Source organism: Vitis riparia, chromosome 9, assembly GCF_004353265.1.
Source record: "Vitis riparia cultivar Riparia Gloire de Montpellier isolate 1030 chromosome 9, EGFV_Vit.rip_1.0, whole genome shotgun sequence".
In the NCBI taxonomy this organism is placed as follows: Eukaryota; Viridiplantae; Streptophyta; class Magnoliopsida; order Vitales; family Vitaceae; genus Vitis; species Vitis riparia.
The window spans coordinates 19362972-19378983 of record NC_048439.1 but is presented as its reverse complement, the minus strand read 5'-3'; the positions used below and the strand labels follow the sequence as shown (position 1 = coordinate 19378983).

General features: G+C 37.1%; 2 protein-coding genes across 3 annotated transcripts; one reads left to right on the top strand and one right to left on the bottom strand.

Annotated features, from left to right (window-relative positions):
* Positions 1–4796: 4796 nt before the first annotated feature.
* Positions 4797–7086, top strand: LOC117921997 (aspartyl protease family protein At5g10770). The gene is made up of 2 exons (XM_034839951.1): positions 4797–5060; positions 5480–7086. Exons 1-2 carry the CDS (start codon positions 4898–4900, stop codon positions 6745–6747), a joined length of 1431 nt encoding a protein of 476 aa, XP_034695842.1. The 5' UTR covers positions 4797–4897; the 3' UTR covers positions 6748–7086.
* A 90-nt stretch (positions 7087–7176) lies between these two features.
* Positions 7177–15668, bottom strand: LOC117921999 (probable folate-biopterin transporter 3). Of its 2 annotated transcripts, none has more exons than XM_034839952.1 (6): positions 15077–15668; positions 14505–14891; positions 9498–9757; positions 9093–9188; positions 8833–9003; positions 7177–8417 (listed from the first exon to the last, which is right to left on the bottom strand). In XM_034839952.1, exons 2-6 carry the CDS (start codon positions 14875–14877, stop codon positions 7827–7829), a joined length of 1491 nt encoding a protein of 496 aa, XP_034695843.1. In that variant the 5' UTR covers positions 14878–14891; positions 15077–15668; the 3' UTR covers positions 7177–7826. The 2 variants fall into 2 exon arrangements, with proteins under 2 accessions (XP_034695843.1, XP_034695844.1); XM_034839953.1 differs by having other exon boundaries at positions 15249–15668.
* Positions 15669–16012: the final 344 nt, after the last annotated feature.

Genomic DNA, 16012 nt, shown 5'->3' with positions numbered 1-16012 from the left:
TTTCTGCCACTTGGTTTTTCTTGAAACATCCCTTGCTTGGTATTAAGAAAGGGTCTCCATGACCTTCTCTGTTTTTTTTTTTTTTTTTTTTTAATTTGGGGTTACCCATCAATAATTTGGACTTAAACCCCAGGTCTTGTGGCTACATGTAGAGGTTCCATGTGGCTGAAATTTCGGTTTGCTTCTTGGTGATTCTAGTAGCTGCATTGGGGGGACTTTAGGTGGCTGAATTTCAGCTGGATTCATAGGCTATAGGAGGCAGAAATTTCAGTTTACTCCATGGGATTTAAGTAGTTGTAGGTGGGAGGCTTCAAGTGAATGAAATTTCAGTTTGGTTTCAGGGGATTTAGGTGGCCGCATGTGGATGTTCGTGTGGCCGAACTTTCAGCTGGGTTTCTTGAGTTCAGGGGGGCTGCATTGTTGGTTGATTAATGAGCTCCGTGGCCTTAGTTTTAATAAGGTTGGGTGGCTTGGGTTTGGCCTTCCACAAGGAACATGTTGCATTGTTTTGGTCGATTCTTCCTCATTCGAGCTTGAAATTGAGCGCCATTCTTTTTTTTTTTTTGGATTCCTTATTCTTCGAGGAATCTGCTGGTAAAGTTTTAGAATTTTTCTCAATCAGTTGAACCTGTTGGGAACCAATTCAACAGGTTCTGCTAGGTAGCCCCATTTTATAAACACATTGCATTGTTTCGGCTAGTTCTCCCTCATCCGGGCCCAGAATTGAGCGTCGTTTTTTTTTGTTGGATTCCTTATTTTTCCAAGAATCTGTTGGTAAAGTTTCAGAATTTTTCTCAATCGGTTGAATTGGTTGGGAATCGATTCAACAGGCTCTGCTAAGCAGCCTCATTTTATAAACACATTGCATTGTTTCGGCCGGTTCTCCCTCATTTGGGCTCATAATTGAGCGTTTTTTTTTTTTTTTGGATTCCTTATTCTTCGAGGAATCTGCTGGTAAAGTTTTAGAATTTTTCTCAATCGATTGAATTGGTTGGGAATCGGTTCAACAGGTTCTGTTAGGCAGCCCTGTTTTATAAACACATTGCATTGTTTCGGCCGGTTCTCCCTCATCCAGGCTTGGAATTGAGCGCCATTTTTTTTGTTGGATTCCTTATTCTTCGAGAAATTTGCTGGTAAAGTTTCAGAATTTTTCTCAATCAGTTGAACCAGTTGGGAACCGGTTCAACAGGTTCTGCTAGGTAGCCCCCGTTTTAGCATGTTTGACCCCCATTTTTGTTGTGGCTTGAACCCTTTGGCTCCAAGGCACTTGTGGGCCACCTTTAGGGTCAGAGTTCGGTTTGGTTAGATTTCATGTGAGCCCACTTCATGGATGGGAAGAATGTGGGTTAAGCGAGCATGGTTTGGTTTGATGGAATTTAGAGGAATGTGTGCAAAAGAAAGCAAACCATTTATTTCATTTCGACCTGTTTCCCTCCCTTTTGGGTATGAGATTTGATGTTTGATTGAAAATGCATGTTGTATGCTTGTATTACTTGCCTCACCTTTTCCTTGCAGCGCATGGCTAGGGACCATAGGTATGCACTTCGACTTTGGATGATGAAATTCACATGAATGCTTGATGCATGATTGCTATGTATATTTGTTGTGCATTTGAGCTTATTGACTAACCTCTTATGCAGCGCTTGGCAGGGGACCTCAGGTATGCACTCTGATTTTAACTTGTTGAGTGTATGTGCATGCTAAATACTAAGCGGGTCTACGTGATTCATATTATTTGTTTAGCCCAAGGTTTGTTTGATATTTGACCCATATGCTCCCATATACCCAGTTCATTAGTAGAGACTGAGTTCCGGGCCTAAAAGGGGCTACCTCGCATGAGGTACCTTCCCGATAAGTAACCTGATTCCCGGACCTAGAATCTAGTTTTCGCAGACCGCTTTTTCCTGACTGGAGTCATGTTAGGGTTTTTGTTCTTACTTAAATTTTCCCCATTTAAAAATAAAAATAAAAAGTAAGTGGCGACTCCAAACAAAAATGTTCCTCACTGGAACGAATTTTTCAAAACTCGAAAACCAGCTTTGAATTTCACCTTTAAAATAGCGAGTCGCGCCGGTCGGTGGATCGGGTGAGGGTCCACACCAAGTGTTGTATATAGAAAGGAGTAGATTTTAATGAATTTTTCTTACCTGTTGTTAGGCACTCCTCAATTAAAATTTTCCTGTCATTGGTGGCAATATATGATAGAAACTTGAAGTAGATGGATGTAAAAACAATTTTTATCTCTAGGAAACAAAAATATAGCTTCTTGGGATGGAGGTATATTGGAAAAGGAAATAAATTATTTATACTTATCACAAGAAAGACCCGTGAAGAAAATTTTGGATAAGCTTTTTCAATATGCTTTTTTGACAGTTCTATTCAATGAATCACGAAACTATTCATCATCAAATAAAGGGATAATTTATGGTACAAGATTTGGATGTCGTTACTTTATACCTTATAAATGATTAATTTTTTTTTGTACTTTGATTGTATTCAAATTTTAGTATGGTACTAATAAAATAAATGGTTCTAATTGTGCAAGTGGTTTTGAGAGACGTGATAGAGGAGAATCCCATAGGAGTTTAATATGTAGTATAGATGATGAAAAGGTGACGGTAATGGCAATTTTTTATGTTTTATTTGAAAACATAAATCTATATAATGACAGGGCAATAGTAGGTAGAAGTGGACAGAAATGGATAAAAAACTACCCATGAGAGCCCACATGCCATTACCAAAAGCTTTAAACAATTCTCAACTTGTCAACATAAAGACACCTTATAAAGACTTTTGGGAACACAACTTGCCCAATCTTGGCCCACAACCCCACTTGATTTGAGTTTTTCTTGAACTTCAATGCATCATCTAGGACATATGTCTTACCACCAAAAAAATTATTATTATTATAATTTATTTGTGATTAACCTAAAACTCACCTTGGTCGACTTAAAAAGAATTATCATTTTTTCTCTTTACTATGATGTAATCTTATTAGCGTTTTTTTTTTTTTTTTTTTTTTTGCTTTTATGCGTTAGCCAGAATATGGTACAAATTAGTAAATTGATGAATATTTAAACATATTTATCTTGTAATAATGTTGATTTTCCTTGTTTTAATAATTTCTTGAATAGTTCATTTTCAATTAAAAACCTTAATTTGGTTATGATTCATTCCGTTATTGTCTTATTGATACCACTTGCATTTAACTTATATATGATATCCAATGGTGTACCATTAATGATTTATGATATTGACTTTATCATATAATTGACAAAATAAGTTAAATTATAATTTGTAGGACTTCAAGGGATCAAAAGAATAAATTGGTGTCAAATAAGTCATAATTTATGGAATTTAATAGACCACGAATGTCAAGTTGAAATAGAGCTTAACTTAATCTTAATTAGCTTGTTTAATAAATAGATCATGTTCACATGAACCGATTGTTTTATCACAAGAACTAAATCAAGTTTTCTTAAACTCGAGAGAAAACTTTCTTCTTATTATCTTAAAAATATTTCCAACTATAAAACAACTTTTCATCGCATTTCAATTCATTTGGGAATTATATTCCTTTACAAGAAAATTTTAAAATTTAATTTATAACCATTTCACTAAAAATTACAATTGGATCAAACGAATCAACTATATCACCTATCCTTATAATAATGAAAAGATCATTTACACTAAGAGGGCGTTTGGTAAAACTTAATACTTATTACTTAATGACTTCAGTTAACTTTAAGTTAAATTATACTTAAATTGTTGATTTAAAAATTAGTACTTAATTCTTATTTTAAGTATTAAAGTTGTTTGATAAAATTAACTTAAAATTTATTCTAAATCATCAAATTAATATATTTATCCTCACAAATTATAATTAGGCTAAAGGAGATTGAGTTACAATCAACGTTGTGGAACAACAAAAGAGATCATTGAATGTAAAATCAAATATTTAAATTTAAAAATAAATGAATTATTTTTACTTGTTACTTAAAGTTATTTTTGTCTTTTAAGTCATACTATTAAGTTATTTGTTAAATATACTTAATTTACTTAATAACTTAAATTAAATTATTAAGTCACTTTAACCTATTAAGTTGGTTTATCAAACACCCACAAAGTTTAACTTATAAAGTTATTACTCGTTCAATTACAACAAGAATGAGCTTCTATTAAAAGAAACTTATCCAAAAATTTTACATTTAATTTTTTTTTTCATATAATTTCCAATGAGTAAAATCTTTTCAACAATTACATCAAACAGATTGCCTATCACTTCCCATTATACTGATTGTTGACATAAAATCCTAACACCGAAAGGGCAAACACTCATTTCAATAAAGTTCGAATGAGATTCTTTTAGAATTTTTTGTTTTGCATGAAGGTTCATGTTCATTCAAATCCTTTCAAAGAAACCATTCGCAGAAAGTCACAACTGGCAAGCGTTTATCAAGAAGATGAATGAGATAGAAGGTGGAGGGAAAGGACAACAGTGATGTGGATATTTTCAGTCGGTGGGCACATTGTATGAACACAAGGGAAGCAGGCATGGGAAACAAAAAAGAAAGGAAATTTCAAAAGGTGTGGGAGTTGAAACAGTTGGTGCAGTGAATGGAGGGTTGGTCCCTTATCTCAGAGGGAACCTCAACAAACCAATTAAATGGCTGAAAATCTACTTCTTCCTCAGCCCACCCACAAGACATAAGACCCTTTTTTTTCCAAGTATCTGCACGTGAAACCCCAATAATTTCTCATGCACCAGTGGGTCCTCAAGCCAGCCCTTCTTCTTTTGTTCTCATGCCAAACTCCAACTCCTAAGAATCTCTCTCCACACACACACATATATACACAGAGACTTTCCCTCCCTCTCTGCAACTCTTCATCTTCAACAATGGTAGACCCAACACCCTCTGTCCCATTCATTCTTCTCTCGCTTCTTTTGCTCAGTCTTGGAAATGGGGTTGTCTGTTTGGAAGAGAAGAGGGTCCTCAGCCTGCAGAAGGTTCAGCCCAAGCTGCAGAGCACCGATACCAGCTGCTTCTCTCAGAAATCAAGTGAGTGATAACGATGATGAAGTAGTTGCCTAGGAGGGTGTCTTTGCATTTTTTAACTCTACAGTCTGGGATCTGTGTTCTGTAATGCATGGTTTCATCCTTTATGGGAGACAATGATAGGTTTCCTAGCCTTCTACTTTGTATGGTTCTGTTTTTGTCCTTTAAAGCTTAAAGGGTCTAGGTTTCAACTTCAATTGATGATGTTTCTTTTCAGGTTTTTTGGGGGAAACTTACTGTTTTGGGGTCATTGAACATGGAAATCAGCTGTTGTGTTATCTTTATCTACTCAATGCCTGCTTCTCTGTTTCTTCTATACTAGCTTAATGGGTTTCAGAAAATGTATGCAAATGTTTTGTTTCGAATTCATGTTTTGGTATGTGATCAACATGACTAAGTTCTAATGAGTTTTGAGCTTTTAGGGAGAGAGATGGGTGCTACCATATTGGAAATGAAGCACCGGGACCATTGTTCTGGAGTGACCAGGGACTGGAACGAGAAGCTGCAGAAAAGGTTAACAATGGATGCTGAAAGAGTGAAGTCACTACAATCCAGAATCAAAAGAACAGTTCCAAGCAACACTGAGGATGTTTCAAACGCTCAAATTCCAGTAACTTCAGGTATAGAACTTGAAACCCTAAACTATATTGTTACAGTGGAATTGGGTGCTCGGAAAATGACAGTGATTGTGGACACGGGGAGTGATTTGACATGGGTTCAATGCCAGCCTTGTGATTCATGTTATAATCAACATGACCCCGTATTCAAACCATCAACATCTCCATCCTACCAACCAATTTTATGCAATGCATCGGCTTGTCAGTCTCTGCAATTCGCTACAGGAAATTCAGGAGTATGTGGGAGTGCTGCACCTATTTGTAACTATGCCATTAACTATGGTGATGGGTCCTTTACTCGCGGTGAGCTTGGTCATGAGAAACTCAAATTTGGAACCATTCTTGTGAAAGATTTTATATTTGGCTGTGGCCGGAACAATAAAGGTCTCTTTGGGGGAGTTTCGGGTCTGATGGGCCTGGGAAGGAGCGATCTCTCATTGATTTCTCAAACTTCTGGTATATTTGGAGGAGTCTTCTCCTACTGTTTACCTTCTACTGAAAGAAAGGGCTCAGGTTCACTGATTCTTGGTGGCAATTCTTCGGTGTACAGGAACTCCAGTCCCATTTCCTATGCTAAAATGATAGAGAATCCACAGCTCTACAACTTCTATTTCATCAACCTTACAGGAATTAGCATTGGTGGAGTAGCCCTACAGGCTCCAAGTGTTGGTCCCAGCCGAATTCTAGTTGATTCAGGCACGGTTATCACAAGGCTTCCTCCTACAATTTACAAGGCTCTGAAGGCCGAGTTTCTGAAACAGTTCACTGGGTTTCCTCCAGCACCGGCTTTCTCAATCTTGGACACTTGCTTCAATCTAAGTGCATATCAAGAAGTTGACATTCCTACAATAAAAATGCACTTTGAAGGTAATGCTGAGCTGACTGTAGATGTAACTGGGGTCTTCTATTTTGTGAAGTCTGATGCTTCTCAGGTATGTTTGGCTCTTGCTAGTCTGGAATACCAAGATGAAGTTGCAATTTTGGGGAATTACCAGCAGAAAAACCTAAGGGTTATATACGATACAAAGGAGACAAAGGTTGGATTTGCACTAGAGACTTGTAGTTTCGAATGAAAAGAAGGGATGTGTGTGGTTGTGAATATACTATTATCTATGAAGCAAGCCAAGTGACTTGTTGGCTATAACATCTTCTAGGCAGATGTCTCCGTCGCATATGCACTTATGACCATCAACTATCCATTGGGGAAGGTATATGATATTTAAATGCAATTTGTGATTTTCAGTGCTTTGAAGTGTAATAATCTTACATCTACTGTGCTGAAGGAAAAAAGGGATGAATTGCATATTTATTACTGTCAAATATGTTTCAGAATACGAGTCTACAAGGAAATATGCAAACAAAAGTCGATGTGACTAATCAAGTCTCATGCACTTATGCTGTCTGTTTTTGAAGGGATCTAGAATTTAATCTATTTTCTACCGTTTTCTCAGATATCAAACAAAACTTAGGTAAAAAACACTCCATACATGAGGCGAAGAACGAAAAACAAATATTCAGGGAAAAGGTATGGAATCTTATTTTGCTTGATTTAGAACAGATTTAGTGCTAATCATCTAGGCAGTGTTTTACAACAAAAGTGGTATATGTAAGAATTCCAAACTAGTACACCAGGCAAACATGGACAGGCCTACCTGCAGAAGTTGGAACTTGGAGCCACCATTCTTTCATGAATAATAAAAAAATGCCACTCTGATGTCTGCACTCCAGCTTCAAACGAGTTTCATTGCTGAGAAAAACTGAAGCTGAGAACAAAAGCCACAACGGCTGGAAAGTCTCAATCGTTCTCCAACTTATCAGATGTTGATATAATAACTTTTTCCCATTGAGGGAGTGTAGCAAAGCAACTAAAAGAAAGAGTTCTAATGACTCCCAGACGTACATTTCCCTCCGCTTGAAGAAGAAATTACAACGGGCAATAAGCACAAAAAGACATCACTTTACCCTCTTATTATTTTTGGGTTTCAGCTTTTTCAAGGTATATCCTGAGTTATTTCCAGTCAACTTGATGGAACTTGCTCATAGTTAGAGGTAGCAGACGAGGGGAGAACCAATAAAACTCATTTTCAGGCTCTAGTTTCAGTCAGAAGTCAATCTTACTTGAAGATGCATCTAAAGACACCTGAAATTCTAGTCAAGTGCCATTAACAAGAGGTGCCATTTCGATGTTATCAGATTCAGGTATATCATCACCCTTTTTGGTCCTCAGCATCTCAGTTGGAAGGATTGATGAGTTGGGATCACTTCTGGGCACCAGAAATAACAGCCCAAGTGGAATGATTCTAAACATGCTCCGGATCAAAATGGACAACCAAAGGTTGTCAAATTGAGTTCTAGTAACCTCCAAGACATGAAGTAGAAGGCCTCCTGCCCAAGATGATGAAAGCATCCCCACATTATCAATTGACATAAGCAAAGCAAAGAAAGTGCCTTCAATACCAGAGGGACAAAGCTTGGAACTAAGCACAAGGAGAGGCATCCATTTGACACGTCCAATCATGTGAGTAACAGCTTCATCAATCACAGCAAAGAAATAATCTGATATACCAAGTTTCAAATTTATACGTAATACCAATATCAAATCCAGCATACCAGATAAACCATACAGCAACTGGGTCCAGAAGAGTATATCACGGAAGGGGTGGTTTTTTAAGACATTTTGGTAGAGAAGAACCCCTAAGAGGGACCCAACTGCACCAACAGAGAATATGGATCCAACAACCTCCTGCACAAAGCATATGGATTTTGAGTCCACAAATAGAAGGCAAATAATTGATAAACTAAGAAGTTAATAACATAGAGAAAAATTCTAGATTTTGGAAATATTTTGTGACAAGAAAAATTTGGGAATTGGGCTATATCACATATGTGCTAGAAAAGAAAACTCATAATAACAAAAAATCTAAGTAATCGGTGGCCAGAAAATGGTGCACAAACTTGATGAAAAAGCAATAAACGTAAGAAAAGAATAGGGTATGAATGTATTGCAGTTTTGGGAGCCTTCATAGCTCCAGGGTTCTGAACTAGATGCAATAATAAAGTTTTCAATGATGGAAAGGTGGGATGCAATTAGGATTAGGAACCTCAAATTTGAGCAAAAGAGAAGTTTAGTTCTTAAAAATAGGCCCAACACTAAGTACCTTCGAAAAAGATGGACCTCCCTTTGCATCTGTATACCAATAGAACATCCCTTCACGCACATTCAAGCTCACTGCAAGTGACAAATACATGTATAAGCAAGGCCTCCACACCTCTCGGCATTTCAGTGTGGTCCACATAGCTTTGCAGGCATCCAGAAATTTCTGGTTCACCTAATTTAAGAGCTTATTGTTATGCTGATTGCTGAGTAGAAGGACAAAGCAGGAATGTAAAATTGTGCCCAAGAAGTAGGCTAACTTACCCGTCTGTATGAAAAGTTGTGCACATGGGGCTCTCTCAGAAACATCCCAACCAAGATGACCAACCCAGCTGGGACACTCAGCACCCCGAACACACCCTGCCAAGTAAAGGGTAACATGTCAACAGATCCAACAACAGGTAAATAGGGGGAAAAAATGTAAATATATAAATTAGGCCTGAAAACAGACTACATTTGGCCTGGATCTAGGTACTTTAGATCCAATGCATTAACAGACTATCTCAACATGATCTTATTGGATGGCAATCCCTTAATAAATCCAGACAAACCAATTGGACTTTTGTTGGACCAGGACAATGATCCAATTCCTTGACGAGCATAGAAGGCAATGCCAAAAAAATCCTAGTCACAAATATTAGTTGTTACAGGACTCACAGAGAAACTAACCTTAGGCCCAACAACGTGAACAAGAAAGCCACTGAGTGAGTATCCCACCAGGGCTCCAATGGAAGAGCTCAGTCCACACAAGCTTTGCATGTCACCAGCAAGGGAAGGATGACTGATACTGTTCTGTGCCACACAGGCATCGATGGTCACATCTGCTATTGCTATGCCAGCACTTCCTGTCATTAGAGATAACAAGGCCAACACAAGATGCATCTTCTTGTGCAGTGCTAGGGAAAGCATGGAGATTACACCAAGAAAACCTGAAATTAATGACAAACTCATTGGTTAGCAAACTGCATCAGGCTTGACATCTCATCCTCTCCCAACATGCCAAGTGCTAAAATGCTACAAGAGAACCCATTTCATATGAGCAATTTTTTCAAAATATTAAACATCACACTTTTGTGAACATTCTAAAAACATGCCTTTTTGAAATATTAAAATGTGGAAAAGTGTGCATGTCCTTCAATTGAATTGTGAAGAGACGTCCTGTCCTGGATAGTAAATTGGAAAACTGGTTTCTCATAAAGCCATTGTTACTTCAACCACAATATAAGGATAAGTTAAAACCCAAGCTTTCATAATCCCAACGTTAACACATGAGACATAGATGGTTCAACTATACCATAAACATATCCCCACTTTTGAAAAGAAATACACCATAACTATGTTGTATTGTATTGACTTGAAGATTATATAAAACCTTATAGAGAATGTTCACTCTGTTAGAGTGCATGATATGCATTGTAAGCCTAAATTGTACAAACTTAAGCTTTTAAGAAAATTGATATATAACATGGTATTGGAGCCTCATTTGGTGGGAAATCTTGTGTTTGAACCTCACTGCATGTTTATTTCCCCACTTTATTAAGACTATAGGAGGTTGTTTATGGTTTATTTATCGACGGGCCTATGTGTGTCAATTTGTCTCTCCATATGTGAGGGAGTTAGAGTACATGATATGCATTATAAACCCAAATCTTACAAGCTTAACAAAATTGGTAGTTTAACACACATCCTATGTTGTAAAAGGCTATTGAGACTTATGCCTCAAGGCGAGGCTCTACAAGCTAGCCTTGAGACTATAACCTCAATTAAGGTAATTGAGGCTTAAGCCTCATGGTTGTTAAGGCCTAAGCCTCAAATATCCAAAGGGTTTTTGACCTCTATGGGCTTTTGATATATATATATATTTTTGATAAGTAAAGGATATGCATTAAAAAGGCAAAACGCCGCAAAGCATACAGGAAGTATACAAGGCAACTTATGCCTCAAAAAAACAAAGACAAAGAATCACCTCCCTCTAAGTGGAAGCTATCCACTCTAAGAAGCCTATAAGGGAGAACACCTCCTCACCTACATGCAATTTGGCCCAACTCCACAAATTACAAACAAAAAAATTCTTTAACTTTTGAACATTCAATATCCCCCCCCTAAAAGCTAATCTATTCCTCTCTTTCCACACCGTCCAAAAAATACACAACGGAATGGCATCCCATATCTTTTTCCTTTTCTTTCCTACAAACGATCCCCTCCAACTAGCTAAAACCTCCTTTACAGTTTCTGGAAAAACCCATTTCACATCAACTAAACCAAAAACAATATCCCATAAGGCTCTAACCACTGTACAATGTATCAGGATATGATTTACACTTTCTTCCTCACAGCCACACAAGAAGCAACGGTTTGGCAGTTGAAATCCTCTTCTTTGAAGTCTATCCAAAGTTAGCACCTTCCCCCATGTCGGCTCCCAGGCAAAAAAAGCAACCTTAGTTGGCACCCTTGCCACCCAAATACTTCTTGAAGGAAAACCTATATCATCAGACTTCGCCAACAAACTATAAGCTTCCTTGACCCTAAACTGATCACTTTTTCCTTTCCTCCACAGAACTGAGTCTTCCTCCAAGGAGGGTTTGAAACCCCTCAAAATGTGGAGAAAGTCCCCAACCAACTCCAGCTCCCAATCATTGAAATCCCTCACAAAGTGAAGGTTCCAATTTCCTTGACCCAAATTTTGATCCCACATTTCCTCAACCGTTGAATTCCTTTGCACAGCCATACCAAAGAGATGAGGGAAACACTGAGACAATGAAGCTTCTGAACACCACACATCTGTCCAAAATCTGATCATGTTGCCTTTCCCTACTCGGAATGTCATGTTATCCCAACACCACTCTGATTCTTTCCAAATCTCCTTCCAAACCCCTACCCCAACCACCCCATTTGCCTTTTTGGGCCTCCAATCAAGACCCTCCTGCCCATACTTCACCTTGATCACTTGTCTCCACAGATTATCTTTGTCACAGGCATACCTCCATATCCACTTACCAAGTAAAGCTTTGTTCAACAAAGCTAGCTTCCTAAGTCCTAGCCCACCTTTATCCTTGTCTGTACATACTACCTCTCAATTAACCAGATGAACTTTTCCCTCCATATGTCCCCCTCCCCACAAAAAATCCCTTTGTAGTTTCTCAATCCTTCTAACCACTATCTTAGGCATTCTGAAAATAGACATTTGATAGATTGGCATGCTAGCCAAAGTGCTTTTTATTAAGGTGACTCTTCCTCCTTTAGAAATATATTGTCGTTTCCAAAGAGCTAGTCTCCTCCTTACTCTCTCCTCCACCCCATCCCATATATAAGGCGCTCTGTTTGGAGCCCCTAAAGGAAGACCCAAGTACTGAGCGGGTAAAGACCCCACCCTGCAGCCTAGCTCAACAGCCAACTCCTCCATCTCCATCACCTCTCCAACTAGAATGATTTCACTCTTGGCTAAATTAATCCTTAGCCCTGAAGCCACCTCAAACCAGAATAAAATCCAACTTAAGTGAGTTAGATGATCCTTTCTGGCCTCACAGAATATAATTGTGTCGTCAGCAAAAAACAAGTGAGAAATGTTCATTGGAGGACCACTTCCACCCCTGATGTTGCATCCTGATAAAAACCCCCCCTCCACAGCTCTCCTGATAAGAACATCTAGCACTTCCATCCCCATAATGAAAAGGTAAGGAGACAAACTTTCCCCTTGTCTAAGTCCCTATGGGCTTTTGATATATATTTTATACAAGGCTTGACTCTCAATATTCAATGGGTTTTAATGTGTTCTATCATCCATGCTTTTGTGGACTTCTAATATAGATTTCATGAAATTTGCATTGGGTCCCTACTCGATTAAACCTTTTACAAAATAAAGGCTTAGTTAACTTTCAATTAACTTTTAAAATGGATGGGAAAAAGAGATTAAGGAGAATAAGAGAATTGTTGACACTCCTAGTGCTTGATCTCATATATAATTTAATTATTGATAAATAAAAATGGATACCAATACAATTGGTGGACAAAGAAGAAGAGGAATGGGTGGATGTTTACAAAAATGGAGAGGATAATTGGATATTATTATATTCCTTGAAGGATCCTAGTGATAGTAATAGTAATGTTGAAAATTATTTGATAAAATAACGAGAGAGAGTTAAATTTTATGAGAGAAAATGGAACTAAATTAGAACTATTAACACTGAAAAATAATTATTTTATTATTTATGCCTTTTTTTATTATTCAATTTTATTGTGACTTTATAAGCATTTTTTATTTTTATTATTTATTTGTTTAAGTTGAGACTTTTGCCCATAGTTTTAAAAGGTGGAAGGTGCACCTAAGGCACAAAAGTCTTCTATGGCTTAGGTGTAAGGCCCAGCACAAGACGTGCACTTGAGTGAAGTGAAATGTAACCTGGAATGCATATCAATTTTATAAAATATGATTCAAAATCTAATCCAATCAATAAAAAATATAAGATTCCAAACATTTAAAGGAAGCATTCAATACAATAACAATAAAATTTTATGAATTGCAATATAAAATTAGAAATTCCAAGAATAAAGTGTTTAAAGAGGAAGAGTAAAGTCAGCCAAGCGTGTCTTTTCAACAAGGAGCAATCTTGGCAAGCGAGGCATTATAACTAGGGAGTGGTTACGCCTTGAGCGTAGGCATGCTTATGCCTCATTCTGCCTCAAGGCTTATGCCTTGCCTCATTTAGGCAAAACATCTCAAGACTGCCTATAGCCTTTTAAAACATTGCACAACCCACACATAAATATTTATAAAAAGGAAAAAAAATGTAAAATTAGAAGAAAAATCAGGGCATCCTTCTTGGAGACTCTATGGTGATACACCCATTGAATAATAAGCCAACACAAACTCTCAAGGAGGATAGGAAAGAATTTATGTTCCATTGTTAGCCAAAAGGATACATCCTGGTTGGTGAACCTAGACCCAATTGATCTGCAGCATCCCACCACACACCAAAACTTCACAAGGAATAGTCTTTCAATCTATGAAGCACGCACAACTCAAGAACCCCATCTCCACGCTCTAACCCAAATAATAATGACAGCGTAATTACATCTATGATGAGTTAACTAGTGAATCTCTTCACTTTAAATTTCTTATACTATGAAATTTGTCATCAGTTTCCTCCACAATTGTATATCAAACAATGCAATAACAAAATAAAGATATAATATGTAGTCTCTTAATCAGCATATAAGTTGAATCCAGTGTGAACCAGAGCCAATGTAGAACACGGAAGTTTATCAAAGCCGGTAAATTCCAAAGAAAAGCAAGGGTAGTAGCCCTATGCTTCAAGCTTCCAAAAAAGCTTGCCAGGTAATTACTCGAAATTAGGTCACTAGATTAGCAATCAGATAGGAAACAAAATCCCTAGGCTCCTAAGTCCTATAAATCACCAGTGATATTTGATAACTTGTATGCTGATGATTTACCTAAGAACCCTATAATTTAACTTTGAAACAAACTAACTTTAACTTTCAAGTGTCTGTAACAGACTAAATTCCAAAATAAATCAACAGAGTACCTAAAATAAGCAAAGGGAACTCACTGTGCAATGGATTGGATGTGAAAACAACCACCACCACAAAAAAATATTTATATATATACATATACACACAGAAATTTAAAAGGAAAGAGATAATCAAACATAGGTTTACCAGCAAAAATGAAATAGGGCCTTCTTCTGTAGCCAATAATGGGAAGAATATCAGTGAGCAGACCCCAAAGAGGTTTGATAACCCATGGGAGTTGAATCATCCCAAAGAAGACTTGTGCTTCAGAAGGCTGTACCTTTTGCTCATCTTTCATGTAATACTGTGTACTAACCCTACTCAAACCCACACTCAAACCCTGATTCATCCCATACACAATCACCACACTCAACACAAAGCTCCAATGCAATTCATCACCAAGCATTCTGAACCAATACACAGGCCTCCATATGAAGTTCCAAAACACCACTTTTGGGTTCTTCCTCTTATGGGTCTCTTCTTGATGTTTAAGAGTTTCTGTTTCCTCCACCTCATCCATGAATCAACCTTGTTCTTCAGACAAAATTTGAAAAGAAAAATTAATTAAAAAAAGAGATACCCAATTCAAAACTCAGTTTCTTCCGAAATGGGCATCTAAGGTCTAGTGGGAATTTTTTCTCAGAAATCAGAAGATCTCTGAAGATTCTCTGCCTCAGAAATAATGGAAAAAAAAAGGTTAAAAATAAGAGATGCCGTACAAAAACCAGCCTTTTCTGAAATGAATTCAGAAATAAAAAGCTTGCACAATACTATCTGCTTCTTCCACCTCGTGCAGGAATCAACCCTCGTCTTTAGTCTTTATACATAAAATTTGAAAAGAGAGAGAGAGAGAGACCCAATTCGGAATTCAGTGTTTCCTGAGATGGGTACCTCAAGTATTGACAAATTTCTTGTCATAAATGAAGAGATTGCAGAATACTCTTCTCTTCTTCTACGGTTCTACCTCCCCAAAAATCAACCTTTCCTTCATTACAAAATTTTGAAAAATAGTGGAAAAAAAAAAAAAAAAACCCAATTGAAAAACCAGTGTGCTATGGAATGGGCAGCCCAAGTTTTGTGGAAATTTCTTCTGATAAAATGAGAAAATGGGGAAAAATTGCAGTCTACAGGGACGAAAGAAGACCGAAAGAGCAAGGTGACCCACGTAAGAAGAAAAGAAAATTTGAGATGGAAAAGTTGGCCGGGGATCCAAGAGGCGAGATTTGACCGAAGAACTAATGTCCTTGATCTGATAGGATCTTGGACTCCATTGTCAATCAGTGGGTCCTTGTAGGAGTTGCTTCCCAGTTGCTTCATCCCTGATCCCCCTCACTTTCCGTTTTTCTTCTCTTTTCTATTTTCTTTTTTTCTTTTTTGTCCTATCTTTTTAAAGGAGATATTTTGTAAAATATTTTTTTATTCTATGATGAAATATTTTGGATTTGGTAAAAATAATTTTTTTATTATTATTTTTACGAAAAAAAAAATTTATTTTATTTTTACCAAATATTTTAATTTATTTTTTATTTTATTTTTTTAAGATAAAAAATAATTTTTTAATTGTGACACGTGTGTATTTTTTTTAATTCTGAAGAACAAAAAATTGTTCTTAAAAAACAATTGTAAAAATAGAGCTAATCCTTCAATACCTTACC

What these genes read in the sequence shown, in the direction of transcription:
- LOC117921999 (XM_034839952.1), bottom strand. Translation starts at nt 14,877, where the DNA reads ATGGATGAGGTGGAGGAAACAGAAACTCTTAAACATCAAGAAGAGACC. An exon ending in GCCCTATTTCATTTTTGCTG is followed by an intron (nt 9,758 to 14,504) that starts GTAAACCTATGT and finishes CATTAATTTCAG; the next exon opens with GTTTTCTTGGTGTAATCTCC. An exon ending in TTCACGTTGTTGGGCCTAAG is followed by an intron (nt 9,189 to 9,497) that starts GTTAGTTTCTCT and finishes TTTACTTGGCAG; the next exon opens with GGTGTGTTCGGGGTGCTGAG.
- LOC117921997 (XM_034839951.1), top strand. Translation starts at nt 4,898, where the DNA reads ATGGTAGACCCAACACCCTCTGTCCCATTCATTCTTCTCTCGCTTCTT. An exon ending in CTGCTTCTCTCAGAAATCAA is followed by an intron (nt 5,061 to 5,479) that starts GTGAGTGATAAC and finishes TTGAGCTTTTAG; the next exon opens with GGAGAGAGATGGGTGCTACC.